Here is a 20,330-nt window from a genome sequence, read left to right as displayed (position 1 = left end):
GCGAGGACGGACAGACGGACACGCACCCACGCAGACACGGGGAGAACATACAAACTCCACACAGATAGAAATGAATCCGGTACCGGTACCGGTACCGGCCCTCTGTGAGGCGCAGCGCTAACCACTGCGCACCACTTGGTTTTCATTCTTGGTATATTTGAAGTTTTCCGTGTTTTTAGCTCCTAGCGGGTAAGAAATTCAGCAAAATAGCACCAACATCAACGTCACACAAATTAATCTTTCAAAGTATATAGTCTGACATTTAGATTTATTTATTTTTACAATTCCACATTTTCCGAAATGTTTATGAAGGCAACACGAGTTGGGTTTTATTTCAATGACGTAATGCAGGGTTCCCAAACTCTTCCAGCTGATCTCACTGATGAGCGTGTCGATCATTAAAATCACCTGCTTCAGTAACCGGAAGGAAGCCCTGCAGCGCCTCGGCCCTTCGCGGGGCGGTTTGGACACCCCTGACGTAAGCAACCTTGAAAGAGGCTTGAACCGTTTGATCTCCTCGAGACCCGTTTAGAAGCATAAACACGTTTTTTTTATTCGATGCTTACTTTAGTTTTTACCTTGTTTTATTTTACCACGTCGCACTTTGAGATTCCGTGGAATATAAAGCGCGTTATAAATAATATTTATTATTATTATTATTTAGAAGCAGGATAACTATAACTTTATGACAGACTAAATCCTTTGACAATGGCTCTAAATTTTAGATCTCACTTCTTCTTCCGGCTCGTCCCATCAGGGGTCGCCCGGACCCGGACCCGGACCCGCCGTGACCCTCTCCCGCCGTGACCCTCTGCATTTATCTGGGCTTGGGACCGACTCAAGATCTCACTATTAATTCATGTTATTGGGGTATTTTCACAAAATGTACATTGATATTATTATTCATACTATTAATATAAATCACTGCAGAATTAAATAACATGAAATCAGAATGCATACATGCAAATATTTCAGAAGTTGTTTGAGGATAAATGTCTGGCCCATCCCTGACATTAATAATTATCTAAAACTAATGATAGGCGTGCTTTTTAACCCTGCCTGTGAATCACGCTATTTATTATTAATTGCATGTGAAGACTGAGGCACAGAACAAATAAATGGCTAAGTTATATTTTAATCAATGGTTATGCTGCATTGCATTCCACAGAAGAAAGATAAAACACCTTCTACCAAATCGATCACTATTGAGTCAGACATCAGGGCCTGCAGCTGAAAGTCACTTTGTTCACCGTCCCAAGACAAGTAGTATTATTATACAGTTATCAGTGTAAAATCCAATCATAATATACCCATAAAACAGTTTTTTATACAACATCCAACTTTAAAACTTAGTGATGTGGAATCAATAAGTTGTCCCTCTTCATTTTGATTTGTGTCCATATCCAAGAAAATGCTCAAATGAAAAAATTACAATCCTTAAATTTGCCCAAACACCAAATAACACATCCCCAGTACATAGGAGGCACACTCACACACACACACACGCACACGCACACACACACACACACACACACACACACACACACACATCAAAGTTCCTAAATAGCAAACGGCCATTATACATTGAACAGTGTATAAAATCTGCTTCAGATATGAAACTCGGTCTGAGAATGAAAGTCCAGCCCGTAAACGTGAATAAAAAAAAAAGACAGAAATCCCCAAATAGTAACGTTTCATGTTGAGATTGATATTTGCAAAACTATTTGTGTTCTGCTCCAGAAAAGGAACATGACACAGACGGGCAGACAGACAGACGGACGGGACGCTCGTAGCAGGATGACAGACAGACAGACAGACTCTTGGATCTTCCAGTTTCGTTCAAACACACTTGCTGTTTTTAAAGGACCTTTTTGACCTTCAGTTTGGGGTCTGAAATCATAGCCGTGTGCTTTCGGGGTCACAGCTCATCAGCTGTTCCAGGGCCGTGGTCGCTCCTTCCTTGTGATTGGTCTTCGGTCGGTACGCTAAACGCAACATGAGGACATGTTTTACTGTTCAGGCAGACGAGGCTCGCTAACGTGGCCGAGTTCACGATGTCGAATCCGACTTTCCCTCCGAAGGTGCTGGGCTTCCAGTATTCAGGAGAGCACAGAGGGTTTCCCAGGAGGCCTTTCAGCGAGAACGGGGCGCCCATCTCCACCATGCTCTCCCCAAATATGGCGCCCGCTCTGGTTTTCTCCAACAACAGACCAGGATAAAATTCGAGAGCATCGATGTCACCGTTGTAGAACTCCTGGAGCTCGCGGACTATCTCCTCGTTATCTGCGAATGGAGAAGACGTTAACCAGGCGGCGCCTCCGCCTCCCCGCAGGCACCACACCTTTTATGTGGAGGAACAAAACCAAATATTTGACATGTTTGTGCTGCTGACAGCAAAGAACAGCCTAGAGGACGCAGGTGTCTTGTTCGGGTGTTCTCGCCGACGTGGAGACGTTATATATGAAGGTTGTCCTTCGTGTTGTCTCGTGTTTGTGCTCAAGAATGTCGTCCTACCACTGAATTCACTGAAGGACGTGTAAGGTCGGAGGTTGAAATGCTTCCTGTACTCGTTGAAGGGCTGCACCCGGAGCTGCCGGGACGCCTTGATGGTGTCCACGGCCACTTTGGTCACTGCACCGTTCATGTTGTGGCCACCGCCAATCTGTTGGACCAATCAGATTGCAGAATCCTGAAACAGAGTATCCTCGTGAGCGACATTCATTTCGATGATCGATGGGCGGTTCTGCTACCTGGCCAGCCCGTTGCCGAGAGAAGGCGTCCACCAACTTGTCGATGCCGTAGTGCGTCAGAGCAGAAGTGTTGAAGAGGAACCGTGCGTACGGGATGTCGTCGCCATCGATCAGGAAGCTGTCGGGCATCAGAGGATGCCAGTGGTAGAGCTGGGCGAACTCCAGAGCGATGCGGTTCCCGTACTGGAACTGTGAGCTGAACAGCAGCGTGGGATCGAACTTCAGCCGCAGCAGGTATCCGCTGAGGTGCTGCACATAGTCCTCGATGACGATCCGGATGATCTCACCTGAGCCCACAGGGAAGGCTGGTTTGTTTAAAGGACCAGACCAAGACGCCGCCCACCAACAAAACGAGGGGCAAAGCGCTGGTGGGATGCGGGCAGGCCAGATGTTTCTCCGCTCCCTAGCGTTATGCTAAAAGCTAAGCTAATCGGATGTTGTGATATTAGAGTGATATCAATCATCTCAACCGTTTTTACCAAACTTCCTCACCAATGATGATGAGGCGTGAAGTCTGGAAAAGCTGTTCGTCATCCCAGGTAGGATGCTCCGCCTTCAGGATGTCACACACTCGGTTGTGCTCCCTCAGCCACAGCGTGGCGTACATCCCCAAACCAGGAAGAAGTCCAAACACCTCCTGACCGATGGCCATCTGCTGCTGAGGAGGGACCCAGGGAGGGTAGCCCATCGTCACCGGTACATCAGTGATGGAGGGAGGGTACATCTCACCCTCAACGAGCTGAAAGGAAGGACGGTAAATACAGATTAGACGACTGGCTCGAATCAAAAGGGCCTTAAATGATCTCCGACGTCCCTGATCTGAGCACACAATGGACAATACACAATCCAGGTTCCGTTCCAAACCTGAGCCGCGGCTCAGGTTTGCTTTGATGTTTTAGGTTGTCACCTGATATTGGAGTTTTCCGTCTTTGTGAAGCCTGAGCTGAAGCTGACGTCCCAGGTTGTCTCCATAAATGTGGCCGGCGTCCACCTGCACGGGAACGAGGATGACACAAGCATGAAGAAGCCTGGACCACCAGAGACGCATCGGAGACGTGTAGATGACAACTGGCTTGTAACCATGGAAACCAACAATGACAGAAAGGACAACGTCCCTGGGCACGGATTGATTGTGTGTCCTGTCCCTGCTTGGACTCACCCCGTGGCCCAGCGCCTTGGTGAAGCCCGGGCCCATCCGGTTGTATGTCTTGAAGAACTGGTGGGTGAAGTGCTGTGCGAAGAAGGCGAACATCAGGTTGGTGCCCTGGGGGTCCGGCCTGAAGGTCCTCCTCTTCATCAGCCTCTCCACCAGCAGCTCGGGGTCGGGCAGCCCAGCCAGTCCTACACGGGGCCCATGGCGACGCACGCCTGTAGTCACAACACTGATACAACCCCCGCATCACGTGACCCCGCCCAACCCACCAAGGTCAGCCAGCTTCGTGCGTGTGGCTGTGATCTGAAGCTGCAAATGTATCCCATAATAATATCAATAATGTATCTATTCTTGAAGCTGGATTTGAGTGTGTAAGGTGTGACCCTTCGTTAACGTCTGTTTAGCTGCTCCGTGATGCTAACCTGCTAGCTTTGGGTTCTGGAGCGGACTGATCAGAGAACAGCCGACGTGAAACCGAACCGAAACATGCTGAAAGGCACGACGCCGCTCCTTCTGTACCCGCAACACCTCACATTTATTCATCTGATCCAAAATGCAGATTTTAACCCGTGAATGCATGACTGACCTCTGACCCCCAGGGGCGTAGGGCAGTCCCGTGGCACCGGGGGCAGAATCCGGGTGTAGTAGCTCAGATTATCGTAGGATTCCCAGCTGAGGTAGCTGTAGTCGGAGTTGTAGGTCGGCGGGTTGGGTATCAAGCTGGACCTGGCTGTTCAGAACAAAGCAAACGGCGGTTCTAGACACCGGACCTGTGACGGCTGCGAGCAAACGTCTTCCAGCTGCAGACCGACCCGTTAGAACCAGCCGCATGAGGACGTCTCGCAGGAAGGTGTTGTTGACGATGTCCCACAGCAGGTGGAAGTGGGTGAGGATGTAATGCAGCGTATCTGGGCTGGGCTTCAAGAACAGACGCACCCGGGTCCAGAACTCCGCTGTGGGGGGGGGGGCGACAAGAAATAAAAAGCTCTTCATGTGACTGGAAACCGGAGCGGGCCAGCGGTACTCCTGATCCAGCTGCCGTCTTTCCGGCTGTTCCTCCAATATTTCCAAATATTTGTGTCTAGATGAGGATCCTGCCTCAGGGCTGCGCTTCCTGAGCCAATAGCAGCATCGGCGAGCGTCTAAACCAGCGAGCTTTATTTACTGGAGAGCAGAATGCTTCAGATTCCTCAGCAAGGAGCAGCAATAAGGGAGCAGATGAGCGATGATCTCACGGTTTGTGCAGTTCTCTCCATGGTAACCGGTACCAGTGCAGTCGCACTCGTACCCGTCCTCTCCGAACCGCACGCACACGCCGGAGTTCTGGCAGGGCAGATAGCAGCATGGGTTCACTGCAGAGGAAGACGACACACGGTCGCTCAGACATCATGGGAAATATTCGCTTCCTGTGAGGCGATCTAAAACGCCTGCCTCAGGTGCTTCTGTGTTTCATTCTCTCAAGTATTTGTCTTTCAGCCGGAGAAGCTTGAGACCTCAAAAACCGGCCGCTGCTGGGGTGAGGTAATGTCGTCCAGCTCCCAGAGCAGCTCTCAGAAATCTGCTCGGTTGGGAAACTTTCCCAGAAGGAAATATTCAACTCGAGATTTTTAAGGTCAACAGAGGCAAAGCTGTTGCAAATAGTTTCTAGCTTCCTAAAACAATTATTAAATGTTGCTAATATTTGTAAACTTCATTCTATTGGTCTCATGGTGCCCATGTGTTAGCTTAGCATTTAGCTACAGCTATACAGTTATTATACCAGCTATTGTCTGCATGAAATGTGTGAAATGTTTAAGTATTTCTATTCATATTATATTAATTTATCAGCCTTTATGCTAAGCTAAGCTAACCAGCGGCTGTGTCTCATTTATCCAATCAGCAGACGCTTAACCTGGTTCCCCCTGCATTCTTACAGCCGTAACCGTCTCTAAAACACACCGACATGACGGGACAGGCAAAGTTCACGCTCCTGTGATGTGAGAAATTGGACCTTCCTGATGTCAGCGTGAGATAAGACTGTTGGTGCAAAGATTTATCCCCAACTGACTACAAGATCATAACGGCGTGAAAGAACCTGGGCGGTTCTGGGAGCAGAATATCGGATATCCGTTCTCTACGGAACGGACGTGTTATTTAGCTACGGCAGCAGCAGAACTCTACCAGAACCGGTTTTCATCAGCGTGGCTGAAAGGAGCCTTCAGAGGAACGCCTGATAGAACACGGGGATCCATCCGGGCACCTTCCCATCCGGCAGCTGACCCACCGACAGACACAGACACAACGCCCTTCCCTGCCTGCCGGCCTCTCACCCACCTGTGTTGGACGAAGCCTCGTCATTCTGGCATGCAAGCAGCACCAGAAGAGTCCAAACGGGTCCTAGAACAAAGACTTCCAAAACAGATCCACATGAGTACAGTCCAGATGTACAAGAAGACACACGAGCAGAAGTCTGATGCACTTACATGTCATTAGAGCAGCCTGAGGACAGACGTCCCCGCTGTGAGGACAGGCCCGGTCCGGGTTTCCAGTCGTCCAACAGGCTGTCCCGTCTCTGAGAGCTGCAGCTCAGCCGCTCCGTTCTTACCTGTCTCCAAACAGGAATGGAAGAAGTGGGACGGAGAGTTCAGCTAAGCGCTTCCCACTCCGCTGAGCCCCCTGCTGGATGGACCGAGTTCAGGTCTGAAAGCCTTCATCTTTTTACTCCGCAACCTCGGGTCACGAACTTAACCCGTTCTTGGGCTCCGTCCGTAAAGCCAAACGAATGTTCTGATTTATAATTAATGCAAGTCCAGTCAACACTTGTTGAAAACCTTTTTTCCTTAAGAACTGGTTCCTCGTCCACTTCTGATGTACCACCTGCCACCAAAACAAAGGTCAAAAGGTCGAGGTAGAGGCGGTAGGGGGCGGGACGGGAAGTGTCAGTGAGCTTCGTCTAATTAGATCAGATTTGGATGTATTTGTTTTCAAAGGTGTAAAATATTCTCACCCTTTGGTTTTAAACTTATGAAGATGATCTGAATGATTTATCATCTCAAACTGGTTCCACAGGAAGCTGAAATCAGTCCGTCCGCTCATGGTGATTTACAAGAGCGCCTCCGTGCAGCGGGTGGGAACAGATCCCAGCCCGGATCCACCAGCAGGTAAAGCCCACGGCCTACAGACGGGTTCTGAGCCCTCCCCCCCCCCCCCTCCTCTGGCCCGTCTCACGAGGGTTCCAGCTGCAGCTATAAAATTCTAGCTTCTTGTAAACGGACACATCCGTCTTCACTCGGGAGATTTCAGCATCGCTTGTCTTCGTATTAAACATTTAGACGTTTAGAAATGTCTTCTCGTCCAGAAAGCAGCAGCTCGATCTCAGGTGCTGCAGGTCGGCTCACATCGGGCATCAGAGCTGCTTTCATTTAGGCCGTCTAACGACACGTTATCATGTGTGACCGAAAAGAACAACAGACAAGAAGCCTCCTTTATAATAATCACATTTATTTAAAGAAAAATGTGGGTTTTAGGAGGAGCTGGAAGCCGCGACTGCAGCACGCCTGGGCTTCGGGGTGGTGCCTTCCCGGAAACCATTCCTGAGGACACAGGAAAGGAAGTAGCCGTAAGAAGCATAACAGGTCAATCATCAATACACGAACGCACGAGAAGCTTCCTGTTCAGCCTGCTCTTCCATCCATCGGTTTCAGGCTGGTGAGCCAGCTAGTTACCGCACCGGTTGAGTCAACCAGAAAGACTTAATCCAGTTGTTTAGACAGCGCGGTACGATTGATGACATCATGACATTAACAGAGCGAGTAAGACGTGAGGTGAGGCGTCGAGCAACAGCCCAGAACAGCAGGAATATTTTATTTCACTCAAACGACACGACGAAACGTTCCAACACATCAAAGCAACTGAACCCACATTAGGCGGAGCTAAACTCCAGCACAAAGCAATCGTTGAGGAAATAGTTATTATTAATAAGGGCTGACTCCGCAGTGATTATGTAAAACAGCAGGGTCGTGCTCCTGACTTAAACCGAAGCCATTCAAATAATATCAAGCAAAACCTAACGGTACACGCTAAGCTTTAGGACGCTGCGCATAGCGATGAACGGCGTCCACCATGACGTCACCGACTCCCAACGATGCTCACCTCAGACAAAATGCTGATATCATGTTGAATTCATTTGTTCAGACATTTTTTTCTCACCATCACTGGTAAGCAGCATCGATTAATCGTGACAGTTCGGCGGACACGTTCAGCCCGTGGCTAAGCTCAACCGTTTAATATTAGTTTACGGTTGAAAACATTTTGACCCCCAAACCACATTTGTCATGATTTGATACACAGAAATGCTGGAGATCGTATATCAAGGTAGTTCAGAGTTGTAGAAATATGGGGGGGGGATTTAACCGCATCCTAGAGGGAGTCTATCAACACAGAGCCCACACAGCAAACGTTTCCACACGGAAACATTTAAATGACAGCGACCCCCCCCCCCCCCTTTTTTTTTTTTTTTTTTTTTAATGGTGCTGTGTTTTTCAGGCTCAGATCTTACCTGAATCTGCGATAGACAACCTTCAGGTGTCTCAGGCGGCCGGTGCCAGTGGTGTTCCTCCTCTTGGCCTTGGCACTCCAGTTGTCTACAAAACACAACATCTGCACCATCAGGCCATTCACACAAGTGTGCAGCTGCAGGATGTATTATTGGGCATTAATACTAATTATGGGGTAAAGCACGAGGTGTTAGCGAACAGCGAGTGTCTTTATTACGGAGGCGTATCAAACAACTCACATTTTCTCTTGCGCTTCTCTGGGTAGCCACACTTGCCACAGGAGGACTTCTGCAGGTGGTAGGCCTTGGATCCGCAGCGACGGCACAGCGTGTGCGTCTTGTTCCGGCGCTTACCGAAAGATGATGTCCCCTTCGTCTGAGGCGGTGAGAAATAAGGGTCAAGAACAATCCAGAGAGAAGCAGCAGCAGGAAACACGGCTTCAAGTCTTGTCTCAGCACAGAATATTGAATCACAGAAATCATTTGTTCAGACATTTGTGTTTTGAGACATCACTGACAAGACTAGTGCGCCGTTAGCATCTGACGCAGGACGAGGGGGATGGAAAACTACCAACTACGGTCTCCCGTGATAACGAACAAAGGCGTAGAGAGGCCTGTCGCCCAAATACAAACGATTCTGCTACAGCCGCACGCTAAAGAGGAAATAAACAAACAAGAAGCTTCTGAACGTCACGAGACGCGCCTAGCTTACTTCTGCTAGCTGTAGCCGAAAGGCTAGCTCGCCAGTAAACGGACAAATACTTTACGGTGACCGGCCGAGAGGCAAAGGCGTTTAAAGCACGACTCTAGAATACAGAATACTCTAGTTACTGTTTCTCCAGTCTAAATAGAGTATATTTCATATACGGAACCTTTATGCTATCAAGGAGCAGCGACCACAGGCCGGGCGGACGCCATAACGCTCAATTATACTAAAACTGCGCTTCAGCGCAAAGATTGTTTGCCATAACGCCAACAACATGCATCCGACACCGAAACACCAACAGTCCGACTCGGATAAGAACCACACTGCGCAGATGTTCCGAGATTCCAGCCTGCCAGCGTCACAACTCACCATTCCGTCCGGTGGCTAAGGGAAAAGAGACCGGAAGGAGCGCTCGAGCGCCATCAAACTACGCCCGTGCTGCTTCCTGTGTAACACATAAATGGGACCCCATGTAGCATTATGCTAGCGTATTGATTCATCCTGGTAACAAAGGAGTTGAGTGAAGGGAGATTTAAATTTGTTTTGCCTTCATATAACTTTAAGTATTATTTCTTAGGTTTTTACGTATCTCTTAACGTGAAGGGTGACGGAATAATTCTAGATTTAAAAAACGCACAACACTGAGCCAAGGCAGCTACAATAAAAAATATTAAACAAATATTTATACAAATAGAGGTGTAAAATATACAATTATAAACATTAAATTATAAATTTAAACATCCAGTCGATTCTTTGTTTTTCGTCTTCCTCGATCTGGATGACTGAGAATCTACACAGACGTGTAATTATAAGAATGTTCTGTTGACTTTAAAGAATGCTGGTCTTTGAATCACAAAGTATTTTAAATTGAACTAGTACCTAATATATTAATTATTAATGCTGACAAAAATAAATAAAACACAGTTATCTATAGAAATGCCCAGTAATTGCATCTGGGAATAAAACCACTGGGATGAAGGATGAACATAAATAATAAGATTGAGGATACAAAACAATAATTACATTCTTTTGAAGGATTACAGGATGACCCCAACTAGGAGGAGTTCTTGGACAGACCCAGAACACAAGGACTAAACCCACTCTGCCACGGGACCGACGTCTGGCCTAAGTTCCTCATCTTGTTGCCTCATCCTGGAACACAGATAGGGTAAGTGACATAGAGTAAAATTGTGGATGGGGAAAAAGAACAAAATATATTTACAGTGATGACATTTTCCGTTTTCAACGAATTTCAAGATATTTTACTTGTTATTTAGAGATACACTTCTTATATTGTGTGTTTTGTGTTCTACATTTGGTGAATGAGAGTCTGACATGTGACTCTGCTGCTTGTAAAGGTATTAAGGTAGCCCAGACCTTGTGGAGATTACGCACGGGAGTGACCACTTCTTTAGCCAATAAAGCCATCACTGCTTTATCTTTGTCCACTTACTTGTGCAGATGTTAGTGACAGTTTTAAAACCTGCTCTTTTGAGTGCCTTTTGGGTGCGCATGCAGGTGCATTCTATGACCTTGGGTTTTAGATGAGCAAAGAGCCTGAGAACGAAGCGCAGCGCGCCCCCGCTGCCAGGCTGGGAAAAGGCGCATCCTCCTCCTCCATTCCGGTCACGCAGTTCTGCTCAGATTTGATAGGGAGCATGACGGATGCGTTGCGCACTTTAGTAATTGAAGGGACAAACAGGCTGTCGGCGTCCGGTTGACCGTTTGGGGATGAGATCATCCTTCTGAGCGCGTCCCTTGGATTCATCTGCAGCGGGTTTGCTTTGCGGTGATTTTAAAAACGTTACGATAATTCAAGCGCATTCCTGTGCGTAAAGATATCGGGTTGTTTAGTAGATACATCGCGGCGCTCATCACCCAGCACTAATGATGCTGCGGTGCGGGGGGACATAGCCTAGAACGCAGGTGGACAATGTCCTGTCCAGGGAGCCGACAGCGGTCCTGAATGCAGCGGACAGACACCTCCGCGGGTGTCACCGTCAGCCCTGGATGCTGCGCCGAAGAATGGCGTACGCCGACCCGTCGTCGGGGAAAGACATACTCGGCAATAGATCTCTTTGTTTTATATTCATTTGCGCATTTGGACTCGTCACACTATTCCAGCAGATTCTCTATGGCAAAAACTACATAAAGAGGTAAGTGTGCGTCGTTCGTCTCCAGCCGCGGCCGCCTGCGTAAAGGTGAAAAACGCATGCCTTCATAGTCGCTTGATCCGAGGCCCCTTCGCTCATTCTTGATCTCAGTTTCTGACAAAATGGTGGAACCTAAACGCCAACCCGTTAAACTGGTCGGTGTTAACGGGACGCACGAGGAAAACACGCTCCCATGGCTGAAAGGAGCAAAAGCAATGAACCATCCATCTTTTTTTCTAGTGGCATAGAATCTGCTTCCATCGGATGTTTATTCTTTTGTTTGTGATCTGTTCTGAAAACGAAGCATCACACTCACGCCATCGCCGGCGCTGCAGCTGTGTATGGCGCTGTTTCCCTTTAAAGATCTTTATTTGGGTTTCCGTTTCAGCCTTTTTGACTGGTCTTAGCATCCGAGCCCATCGGAGATGATGATGATTACAGCCAGTTGGTCCCGGCGTGCTCAATAAATAACGGTCCCAGCCCTGTTCTGTAGCTCCTCTGCAGAGACAGACGTGGATTTTTGAGCTGAAGACTCATCGACTCTAAATTGCAGCCCCTTCTCTTTAAAATGTGAGACGAGCAGATGCTGAGAAGCCGGGACGTTTGACCGTTACGGCTGTCAGAAAGAAGATCAAAGCTGTAACATGTAACATATCCCCACCTGAAAAACTTTGAAAGCCAGCACATGTATGTTCACATCAGAGCCAACATACATGTGCTGCGATCTGAACACCCCACAGCTAGCCCCCCCCCCCCCCCCTGCCACCCTGCTGGGCCGGTCTGACAGCACTGGATTCACCGCATCCTGACATCTGATGCGAGATGCATGAATTTAGATGCGACACATGCACCCGTCTGTCCTCGCCGGCCCTCCGGTTACGTAGAGAGACGGGAGCAGTCCACACAGCAGAAACCAGAGGGTTCAGCAGCAGCCATTTTACAGTCTGTCTGCGCACACACACAGGATGGAGCGAGCGTGAGGGGCTGTGTGTGTGTGTGTGTGTGTGTGTGAGAGAGATGCAGCGAGAGGGAGAAGGTGTCATCTGATGACGCTCCATGAGCAGAAACAGTCAGAAGATGCTGTCCACATGGGCTCGACCACACCCAGACGTGCCCCCGACTCCTCCACCGAAGACCGAGGCGCCTCCTGGGTTGCGCTGCTTACAGGGTTCTGGGTGGATATATTGATCGTGGCACATACCGGGACGTGGAACAACTGATCCTTCATTTATGAGCACTTCACAGGAGCCATTCCCTGTTAAAGGTTAATGCAGAGAGGAAATGAGATAAAGAGGAGCTCACAATAGCTTCATGTCCTACCAACGTAGGAGCCTTTAGCGGTTACAGCACATTCCTGTGGACACGCTAAATGGACCTCCGAGTCGATACGTCCGGGCCCCACCCTAAGAAACCAAACTCATAATCCAATATCATGAAAGTCCTTCCTGTTTCCACGTCCCATTAACGAGGCTTGATGGGAGAGCGGAGGACATTAGTGCTGCAGAACAGCCTCGTCCTGTCATTCAGCTGATTACTGATCAATAAGAAGCCAATGGGCTTTTAATATGTCCAGTGAAGACAGCTTCATGCTATCTCGACCCGTTAGCAGAACTGCTGGCGATGATTAATCCCTCCTTAATTCATGGTGACTTTAACATGTCCAATTACAAGCCGAATGCTCCTGCAGGCTAAAATTCAATGTGAGTATTGGAATCAAACTCAGAAGAGCGTAAATAAAAACCATGATGTCATTAACAGAAAGGTCATGCTGACCATGCTGTCGTATTCGGCCCTTATGGGGGTTCACTTCCTGTATTTATGCGTGTGTGCGTGTGAATGTGTTTTTGCGTGAACACATGAGTTTGGTTTTACGTGTTTATCTGCACAAAAAGGACAATCAATCCCAAATAAACTGACTCATTCTCTTACTAGTGCGCAACAGTTTAGCCGACTCAAAGGGGACGAGACAGGAAATTGGACCGGTCCCGTTAATTTCTCGGATGATGGATCTCTGAAGCCGGCCAGAAATGGAAGGAAAAGGTACCTTTCCAGCGTGACTGACTGCACAACACCTGAGCAAAGGGAGTGAGAGAGAGAGAGATAGAATGAAATCCATCTTAGTGATGACCCAGCCTTGCATGCTTGGGCCAGCCTCCTGATGCTACAGAGAACACAAGCTGCAGCAGATTTGAATTCATTTTCTTGACTTGTTTTGAGGTCTGCAGGTGTAGGAAGTTAGCAGGGTGCTGATGTCACCAGCCTGCATCACACATCTCAGTCTAACTTGACCTGTCTGCATGTTGACAGATGTTTCCGTCAGAATTTTCAGCCAGATTCACAGATCTCCGTAATAGTCACACCCTGCCTAGCTGATATTAAGAAGAAAAAAAACCGCCCTCACAGGTAGGCCAGTTTATGGCATTTTAACTTTTCACAGAAACCCAAGAATGCCCCTTGTTTTCATTAGTTTAAAGGGTATACACTCATAGTCTTTCACTGATTGCACTTCAGATTTGCTCTTGCATGTTGTCTGATCCCGTTCACCTCGATCCCAGATCTCCAAACCCCCACCCCCCCCTTCAGAAGCCGGTAGAACCCCGGCCTCCTGTTGATGTGTCCCATCCAGCACCCATTTCCAAACGCCTTGTCCTCCTCAATGTGTGTGTCGTGTTCTGCACCGCTCTGTGTGTGTGCCATGTACGTAGTGTGGACACTTCTCTCTGCTCCCCTTCCTCCCCTTCTCACATCTGCATTGTCTCTCTGCGACCTGGACTTACCCCCGTTTCCACTTTTAACTCCTTGCTATGAATAGACGTAATCAAAGCTCCCAAAGGAACTGAGCTGTAGATTTCAGTTCTTGTTGGTAAACTATAATTAGTCTGGCTCGGTTTAGAACCAGCATCGTCTGACAAGTGGAATAATGTCTTGCTTTTAGAGACGGACAGAGAACACTTTTAATCGTCTGAGCTGAGAGCAGCATGACTCGCCCCCTTCAGGGACAGAAACCTCTGAAGGTCGCTGCATCATCAGGCGGATGTCGACAGCCAGTTCATCCTTCCTTATTTGTATGATTTCATGGCAGCATCTCCTTCCTTTAATCCATCCTTCCATTGTATTGCCTGTTGTGTTCTGTAATTCTTATTTTTATTTGTACCGTATTTTAAGCTCACCCCGTTCACCACAGCCACAGGTGTCAAGCTGGAATATTGATTATTAATTTTTTCATCTTCCAAAGTGCCAAGCTACATTTTCTTATCTGATCAGCACTCATTCCAACGCATACAAGCAAGCCTCAAGAAACACATTATACAGAAGACATTTGGAGATTTGTTCATTAGAACTCTACATTTTCTGTAAGGAACAATAATTGTTTTTATATGAAGCTTTATTTAAATGCAACCAGACAGAGAGGAACCCTCAGATTATTGAAGTGCCATATTTACATCTAAAGGCTCTTATTTCAGTCATTCGTCAAATGGAACCATCAGAATAAATAAATAAATCAGTTTGAATTGATTCCTGAGAGAGATTCTGTATGCATAAAAGCATGAAGCGATTCCAAATGTCTGACTTTGCATGTGAAACACTAAAGTAGCCAGCCAGCGTCGTCAACGTTCCGTTAGCTGCGTTTAGCTTTGCAAACATCATCAAACAGAGAGAACACACCGTTTGTCCATCCTGCATGCTGACTGCATGCTGAAAACTGTTTTGCTGCATTAATGTGTCCGCGCTCAGGAAAATGGCCACCGACTGACTCCTTGATATGAATTTAACAATTATTGATCGTCTCTGCAGAACCATTTTTGTAAAATCCACCAAAACACAATCCCACCACCATACCGAAGACATTATTTTGTGTGTGCTTTTGCTTAATGTTGTCATTTCAATGTAATATTTAGTGTTATATGTGTAAAATAAACCATTTAGAGTTTTATTTGTAGTTAAAACAGATATAGGCGATTCACTGTTTGCAGGAATATCTTTGTGTGTTTTTATGCACACAATTTTTTAAAATGTAAAAGCACCAGCACCTTTCCCCCGCCCAACTCTAAATCAATATACAACATTTATACTCATTTTAATCACAGACTCCTGCTTTTAAACAGAGCAAAATTCCACAGACAGACAAGTGAAAATATGAAAATATAAGTTAGTGTATCACATTGGTAAGATGTAATCGATTCTGGTGCACGTGTCCCATAAACATCATGTTACTCTCATGTTTCATGACTTCTGTCATCATCCAACGATGCTACACTAATATTATACTGCAGTTTCATGAAGTCTGACATTTTGTCGTTTATATAAGATATTTCCTTTAGCCTGTCTTCTATAATGCATTTATCCAGTTTGTTGTTTGTGATGCTCCTGTGTGGGAGGAAACAGAAGATGACTGTGCCTATCCCTCCAGGTATCTGGAAAACTATGACGGCCCCTTTGAATACAACTCCACTGCATGCAGGGAGCTCAGGCAGGAGATCATGGACGTCAAGGTCCTGACAATGTGAGTGGTCCTTCTGATGCGGTCGGCAGATATGGAAGGAGTGTCTGGGCTAATCAGGCGCGTTTGATGTGTATGCAAATTAAGGGTTAGGGTTGGCCAAGGGCCAAACTGTGTGAACATGGGGGGTGTCCGATTAGCGGGGTGTCTGATTAGCGTGGTGATTTGTGCGTGCAAACAAAGTGCGGCTGAGACGTCTTTGATCGATTCATTGAACAGTTTATATTGAATATGTAAAAAGCAACAACAAACTTTTTCTTCCTCTTCCGGCTCGTCCCGTCAGGCTTCACCGCAGCAAATCAGCCTTCCCGTCAATTGCATAATTAATTCTGGCAAAGTTTTACGCCGGATGCCATTCCTGCTGCAACCCTTATATCAACAACAAACAAACAAACAAAATCAAATCCAGCATTAAATGAAAAACATATAATATCATATCAAACAATTTACGTACCACAAAGGAGTAGGAAGGAGTATAAACTCATAGCTCCATGAATGAATAATTAATATGTGTCCTTGTATTAACTTACAGTTAATGCACATTTGTCTGAAGGCGCTAGATGAGTCACCTGATGCGTTACACTTGAATGAGCCTGTTGTGCTCGTGGCAGCGTGAGCATGTCAACATCGCGGTGACCTTTTGTCCGGGTCCCTCGGGCTGCAGAAATGTCAAAGCATTCCCGTAGCTTGACGAAGCGCCACGAGTCAGCCTCGCCGGCGAGTAATGGTGCCGCCCTGCATCCCAGAGCAAATCCCATCTCCCAGTCGTCCCTCAGGAAATGTCAGTTCAAGGACAGCTATTTACAGACGCTCCGGTAGCTCCCAATCTTCTGTCACTCGTTGTGTCCTTTTTGAGCGGTTTTCATGCTGTTCTCTTCAACTTGCTCCCCGGTAGAAACATGGGTAACCAGAGAAATCGTGGTTATGCATATCGTTCCTCACCCCACAAGTCTCTGTGCCTGTCTGCCAGGGTGAAGACCTCCGAGCTGTTTGAGAGGTGGAGAAACCTGCAGGTGTGCAAATGGGCGCAGAACAAGGAGGAGAGCAGCAACTTCAAGTAAACGAACAGCTCGTTCGATGCCAAACGTTGCAACGCCGACAAAGGGAAGGGTCCAAAGATGTCGACATGAACAAATGCTCCTCCTCCTCCAGGATGTCTCTGTCTCGCTGCTGCAACGCACCCTCATTCCTGTTCACCACCAAGAGGAACACTCCTGCAGGGACCAAGCTGCGGTACGAGGTGGACACCAGCGGGATCATTCCCATCTCTGCCGAAGTCTTCAAAATGTTCCCAGACGTGAGTCCGTCGTGTGTTCATCCAGTGTTCATCACAGGGGATCCATTCATTGTCCTGTGAGCAGGAATTTAACCAAATGTGTCTGCGTCTTCCAGGACATGCCGTACTTAAAATCACAGTTCAAGAAATGTGCCGTTGTTGGAAACGGAGGAATCATCAAGAACAGCAAATGTGGAAAGGAAATTGACGCAGCGGATTTTGTGTTTAGGTAGGCCAATATTCAAGTGTTTGAGGTTCGGTTTGCCTGCTATGTAGACACGCTAGCACGCTAGCACGCTAGGACGCTAGGCGCCACCCTCCAAAGCGTGACAGCGCTCACAGCTAGCGAGGCTAAACTACCGTCGGATCCAACAAACTGCTGGATCAGTTGTATTTCAAGTTCTTTATTTCTTTCTTTCTTTTGCAGGTGCAACATACCCCCCATTAGTGAGAAGTACACCCCCGACGTCGGCACTAAAACCGATCTGGTGACAATAAATCCGAGCATCATCACTGAGAGGTGCTGGAAACACAGACTGAAGTCCGATCGGTCTCCGTCTTTCGTCTTTCTCTATTCTCACGTTGTGTCTCTGCAGATTTCAGAAGCTGGAGAAGTGGCGCCGCCCTTTTTATGAAGTCCTCCAGAATTATGAGAATTCAACAGTTGTGCTTCCAGCGTTCTACAACACCCGGAACACCGACGTATCTTTCAGAGTCAAGTACATGCTGGACGACTTCGATTCCCAGAGGGGAGTGTTTTTCTTCCACCCTCAGTACCTGCTCAACGTGCAGCGCTTCTGGGCGGTGCAGGGCGTCCGCGCCAAGCGGCTGAGCAGCGGCCTGATGCTGGTCACCGCCGCCTTGGAGCTGTGCGAGGAGGTCCACCTCTACGGCTTCTGGGCTTTCCCCATGAGCCCCTCCGGCATCTTCATCACTCACCACTACTATGACAACGTCAAGCCGCGGCCGGGCTTCCACGCGATGCCCCATGAAATTTTCAACTTCATTCACATGCACACTCGCGGGATCCTTAACGTGCACACGGGGCAGTGCACGTGATCGGTCCGTCGATGTAATGTTGAAGCCCCACATCTTCTAGTTTGTTTACTTTCCATCAGGTTCAGTTAGTGAGACAGTATTTGCTTCTTTCTGAGTGGACAGTCTTTTGCTCCACGACACGCTGAAGGTTCTTCCTTTAGTTGCCAACATCTCTTTGATGTGTTTCACAAGTTGTTTATTTAGCCAATCAAACACTTGCGGTTATCGCCAACCGCAGGATGCTTGTTCTCAACGTGAAGTGTTCTTCATAGTGACGTCGTTTCCGTGTTCTCTAGTGGCTCTGCTGTACAGAAGTCTCGTTTTCTACTCGACATTACTCAGACATCTACGCCGAAACGGGAAGCCCCGCCCCCTGCATTCACCCTCTCTCTATCCCAGGCAACCTTGTGGGTGTGGCAGCTTTAATGTTTCTGTAAAACAAAACCTGACCTTTGATGTTAAGAAAGGAAATATAAAAAATAAAGAAAAAAAGAGAAAAATTACAATTTTAACACCCAACTGCCTGCTTTTGTAGTTTAATTCAACTGATTTGGGTGAATATTTCAGAAAATGTTTAATTTCCTGTTTTCTCCCATTTAAAAATGTGCTGAAACATTTAGAGCAGTGAGGCGGACGTCGTCCGGTAGGTTTGTAAAATAGTCCAGCCTCCCCTGTCGTTCATGTCTTTAAGCCAAGCTGCCTTATGCGATGTCAAACCCCGCTACGGGATGCGCAACACGCCCGCGTGTCCTGCTTATCGACAAGGACATTCATTTAAGACCCCACAATGTAGAAATTCATGAGGCATATTCAGCTTACACTGCAAATAGCAAAGTCTTACACCTTGTAAAGTCCATAATCATGTAGTGCCGTGACGTGGATCTGCTCTATACTTGGCTTTGTGTGTGCCTGCGTCAAAGATCACAGAAACACTTTTACACACGCCTCTACGGAAGCTTTGGGAGAACAGATTCGTCAAACTGAATTAAAATGCTGAGATACTGTATTATTTCACTGTGAATATTCGCATTACGGAATCTGTGATTTTACTGTTTGTTTTGTTTGCTGGTCGTGACAGGCTCGCCTCTGCATGCACTGGACATCATTTGAGAATGATTTGACATCGTTCTTCTTTCATCCTTTATTGAGATCAACACCAAAAACATCTCGGCTCACCCTCTAATCGTTGTACAGAAGCCGCAGGGCAAGGAAGGTTATTGATCACAGTGCTTCTGATCCGAGTCTTGATCGTTCTTTATACCGTATTGTGTTTGTAAATAAACTTGTTTGGATTTTCTCACATGTATGTTGATGACGTCATTATTCCTGTACGACAGCAGCCTGTTCCGACACGGGAGGAAGGAAAACCGGACTCAGGTGGGAGCAGTCAGTGACGTAGCAGGCAGGTAAGGCGTTAAGAAGGTGAGGTCAACGTGCACACATGACAATAAACATCCGCTCTAAACCAGGAAATAAACTAAACATGAGACCCAAAACTAAAATGAGCTAAGTGGTTAGCATAGCTAGCTACTTAAAGCTTATAACAGTAAGTTGTGTGTCAAACGTAATGGATAAATGGTTGCAGTGATTCACGTCAACTCGTGTTTCTGGGTGTCTGTGCGTGTGCGTGTGTGTGTGTGTGCTGTTGAGTGTCGTGTGTGTGTGCGTGTGTGTGTGTGTGCTGTTTGTTGTTGGGTGTGTGTGTGTTGTTTAGTGCCGTGCGTGTGTGTGTGTGTGCTGTTTGTTGTTGAGTGTCAGTGTGTGTGCTGTTGTTTAGTGTCGTGTGTGTGTGTGTTGTTTAGTGCCGTGCGTGTGTGTGTGTGTGTGCTGTTTGTTGTTGAGTGTCAGTGTGTGTGCTGTTGTTTAGTGTCGTGTGTGTGTGTGTTGTTTAGTGCCGTGCGTGTGTGTGTGTGTGCTGTTTGTTGTTTAGTGTCGTGTGTGTGTGTGTGTGTGCTGTTGAGTGCCGTGCGTGTGTGTGCGTGTTGTTTAGTGTCGTGTGTGTGTGTGCTGTTTGTTGTTGGGTGTGTGTGTGTGTGTGTGTTGTTTAGTGTCGTGTGTGTGTGCTGTTTGTTGTTGGGTGTGTGTGTGTGTGTGCTGTTTAGTGTCGTGTGTGTGTGTGTGTGTGTGCTGTTTGTTGTTGGGTGTGTGTGTGTGCTGTTGAGTGCCGTGCGTGTGTGTGTGTGTTGTTTAGTGTCGTGTGTGTGTGTGTGTGTGCTGTT

General features: G+C 47.3%; 3 protein-coding genes and 2 non-coding genes across 6 annotated transcripts; 1 reads left to right on the top strand and 4 right to left on the bottom strand.

The window, feature by feature from the left end:
* Positions 1–761: 761 nt before the first annotated feature.
* LOC137908696 (prostaglandin G/H synthase 1-like) lies at positions 762–7,304 on the bottom strand. The gene is made up of 11 exons (XM_068753116.1): positions 7,281–7,304; positions 6,217–6,352; positions 5,139–5,255; positions 4,716–4,856; positions 4,490–4,633; positions 3,910–4,091; positions 3,658–3,741; positions 3,243–3,489; positions 2,751–3,037; positions 2,515–2,662; positions 762–2,283 (listed from the first exon to the last, which is right to left on the bottom strand). Exons 1-11 carry the CDS (start codon positions 7,302–7,304, stop codon positions 1,919–1,921), a joined length of 1,875 nt encoding a protein of 624 aa, XP_068609217.1. The 3' UTR covers positions 762–1,918.
* Positions 7,305–7,362: 58 nt separating this feature from the next.
* On the bottom strand, positions 7,363–9,579 carry rpl37 (ribosomal protein L37). The gene is made up of 4 exons (XM_068752881.1): positions 9,513–9,579; positions 8,678–8,813; positions 8,441–8,525; positions 7,363–7,475 (listed from the first exon to the last, which is right to left on the bottom strand). The coding sequence occupies exons 1-4, from the start codon at positions 9,513–9,515 to the stop codon at positions 7,406–7,408; spliced, it is 294 nt and encodes a 97-aa protein (XP_068608982.1). The 5' UTR covers positions 9,516–9,579; the 3' UTR covers positions 7,363–7,405.
* On the bottom strand, positions 8,028–8,106 carry LOC137908978 (small nucleolar RNA SNORD72). The gene has a single exon (XR_011105980.1). It is a non-coding gene; the product is annotated as a small nucleolar RNA SNORD72 (small nucleolar RNA).
* Positions 8,882–8,960, bottom strand: LOC137908980 (small nucleolar RNA SNORD72). Its single transcript, XR_011105981.1, has one exon. It is a non-coding gene; the product is annotated as a small nucleolar RNA SNORD72 (small nucleolar RNA).
* Positions 9,580–11,153: 1,574 nt separating the features above from the next.
* st8sia5 (ST8 alpha-N-acetyl-neuraminide alpha-2,8-sialyltransferase 5) lies at positions 11,154–18,132 on the top strand. 2 transcript variants are annotated; one of them, XM_068752871.1, is made up of 8 exons: positions 11,154–11,299; positions 13,229–13,336; positions 15,708–15,800; positions 16,768–16,854; positions 16,950–17,094; positions 17,190–17,302; positions 17,501–17,593; positions 17,670–18,132. In XM_068752871.1, the coding sequence occupies exons 1-8, from the start codon at positions 11,154–11,156 to the stop codon at positions 18,130–18,132; spliced, it is 1,248 nt and encodes a 415-aa protein (XP_068608972.1). The 2 variants fall into 2 exon arrangements, with proteins under 2 accessions (XP_068608972.1, XP_068608973.1); XM_068752872.1 differs by lacking the exon at positions 13,229–13,336.
* The last annotated feature ends 2,198 nt before the right edge of the window (positions 18,133–20,330 follow it).

The sequence above is a fragment of the Brachionichthys hirsutus genome, chromosome 19, assembly GCF_040956055.1.
Source record: "Brachionichthys hirsutus isolate HB-005 chromosome 19, CSIRO-AGI_Bhir_v1, whole genome shotgun sequence".
Taxonomy (NCBI): domain Eukaryota; kingdom Metazoa; phylum Chordata; class Actinopteri; order Lophiiformes; family Brachionichthyidae; genus Brachionichthys; species Brachionichthys hirsutus.
This window is presented reverse-complemented; position numbering and strand designations above follow the sequence as displayed.

Bases quoted from the DNA above. Each gene is read 5' to 3' on its own strand.
- LOC137908696 (XM_068753116.1), bottom strand. From the start codon at position 7,304: ATGAAAGCAGCTCTGATGCCCGAT. The intron at 4,857-5,138 runs GTGAGATCATCG...CCCCCCCCACAG, and splicing joins TGGAGAGAACTGCACAAACC to CGGAGTTCTGGACCCGGGTG. The intron at 2,284-2,514 runs GTAGGACGACAT...CTCCATTCGCAG, and splicing joins GTCCTTCAGTGAATTCAGTG to ATAACGAGGAGATAGTCCGC.
- rpl37 (XM_068752881.1), bottom strand. The intron at 8,526-8,677 runs GTGAGTTGTTTG...TGTGTTTTGTAG, and splicing joins AGAGAAGCGCAAGAGAAAAT to ACAACTGGAGTGCCAAGGCC. The intron at 7,476-8,440 runs GTAAGATCTGAG...CTGTGTCCTCAG, and splicing joins GTTGTCTATCGCAGATTCAG to GAATGGTTTCCGGGAAGGCA.
- st8sia5 (XM_068752871.1), top strand. From the start codon at position 11,154: ATGCTGCGCCGAAGAATGGCGTACGCCGACCCGTCGTCGGGGAAAGAC. The intron at 16,855-16,949 runs GTAAACGAACAG...CTCCTCCTCCAG, and splicing joins GAGGAGAGCAGCAACTTCAA to GATGTCTCTGTCTCGCTGCT. The intron at 17,594-17,669 runs GTGCTGGAAACA...GTGTCTCTGCAG, and splicing joins CCGAGCATCATCACTGAGAG to ATTTCAGAAGCTGGAGAAGT.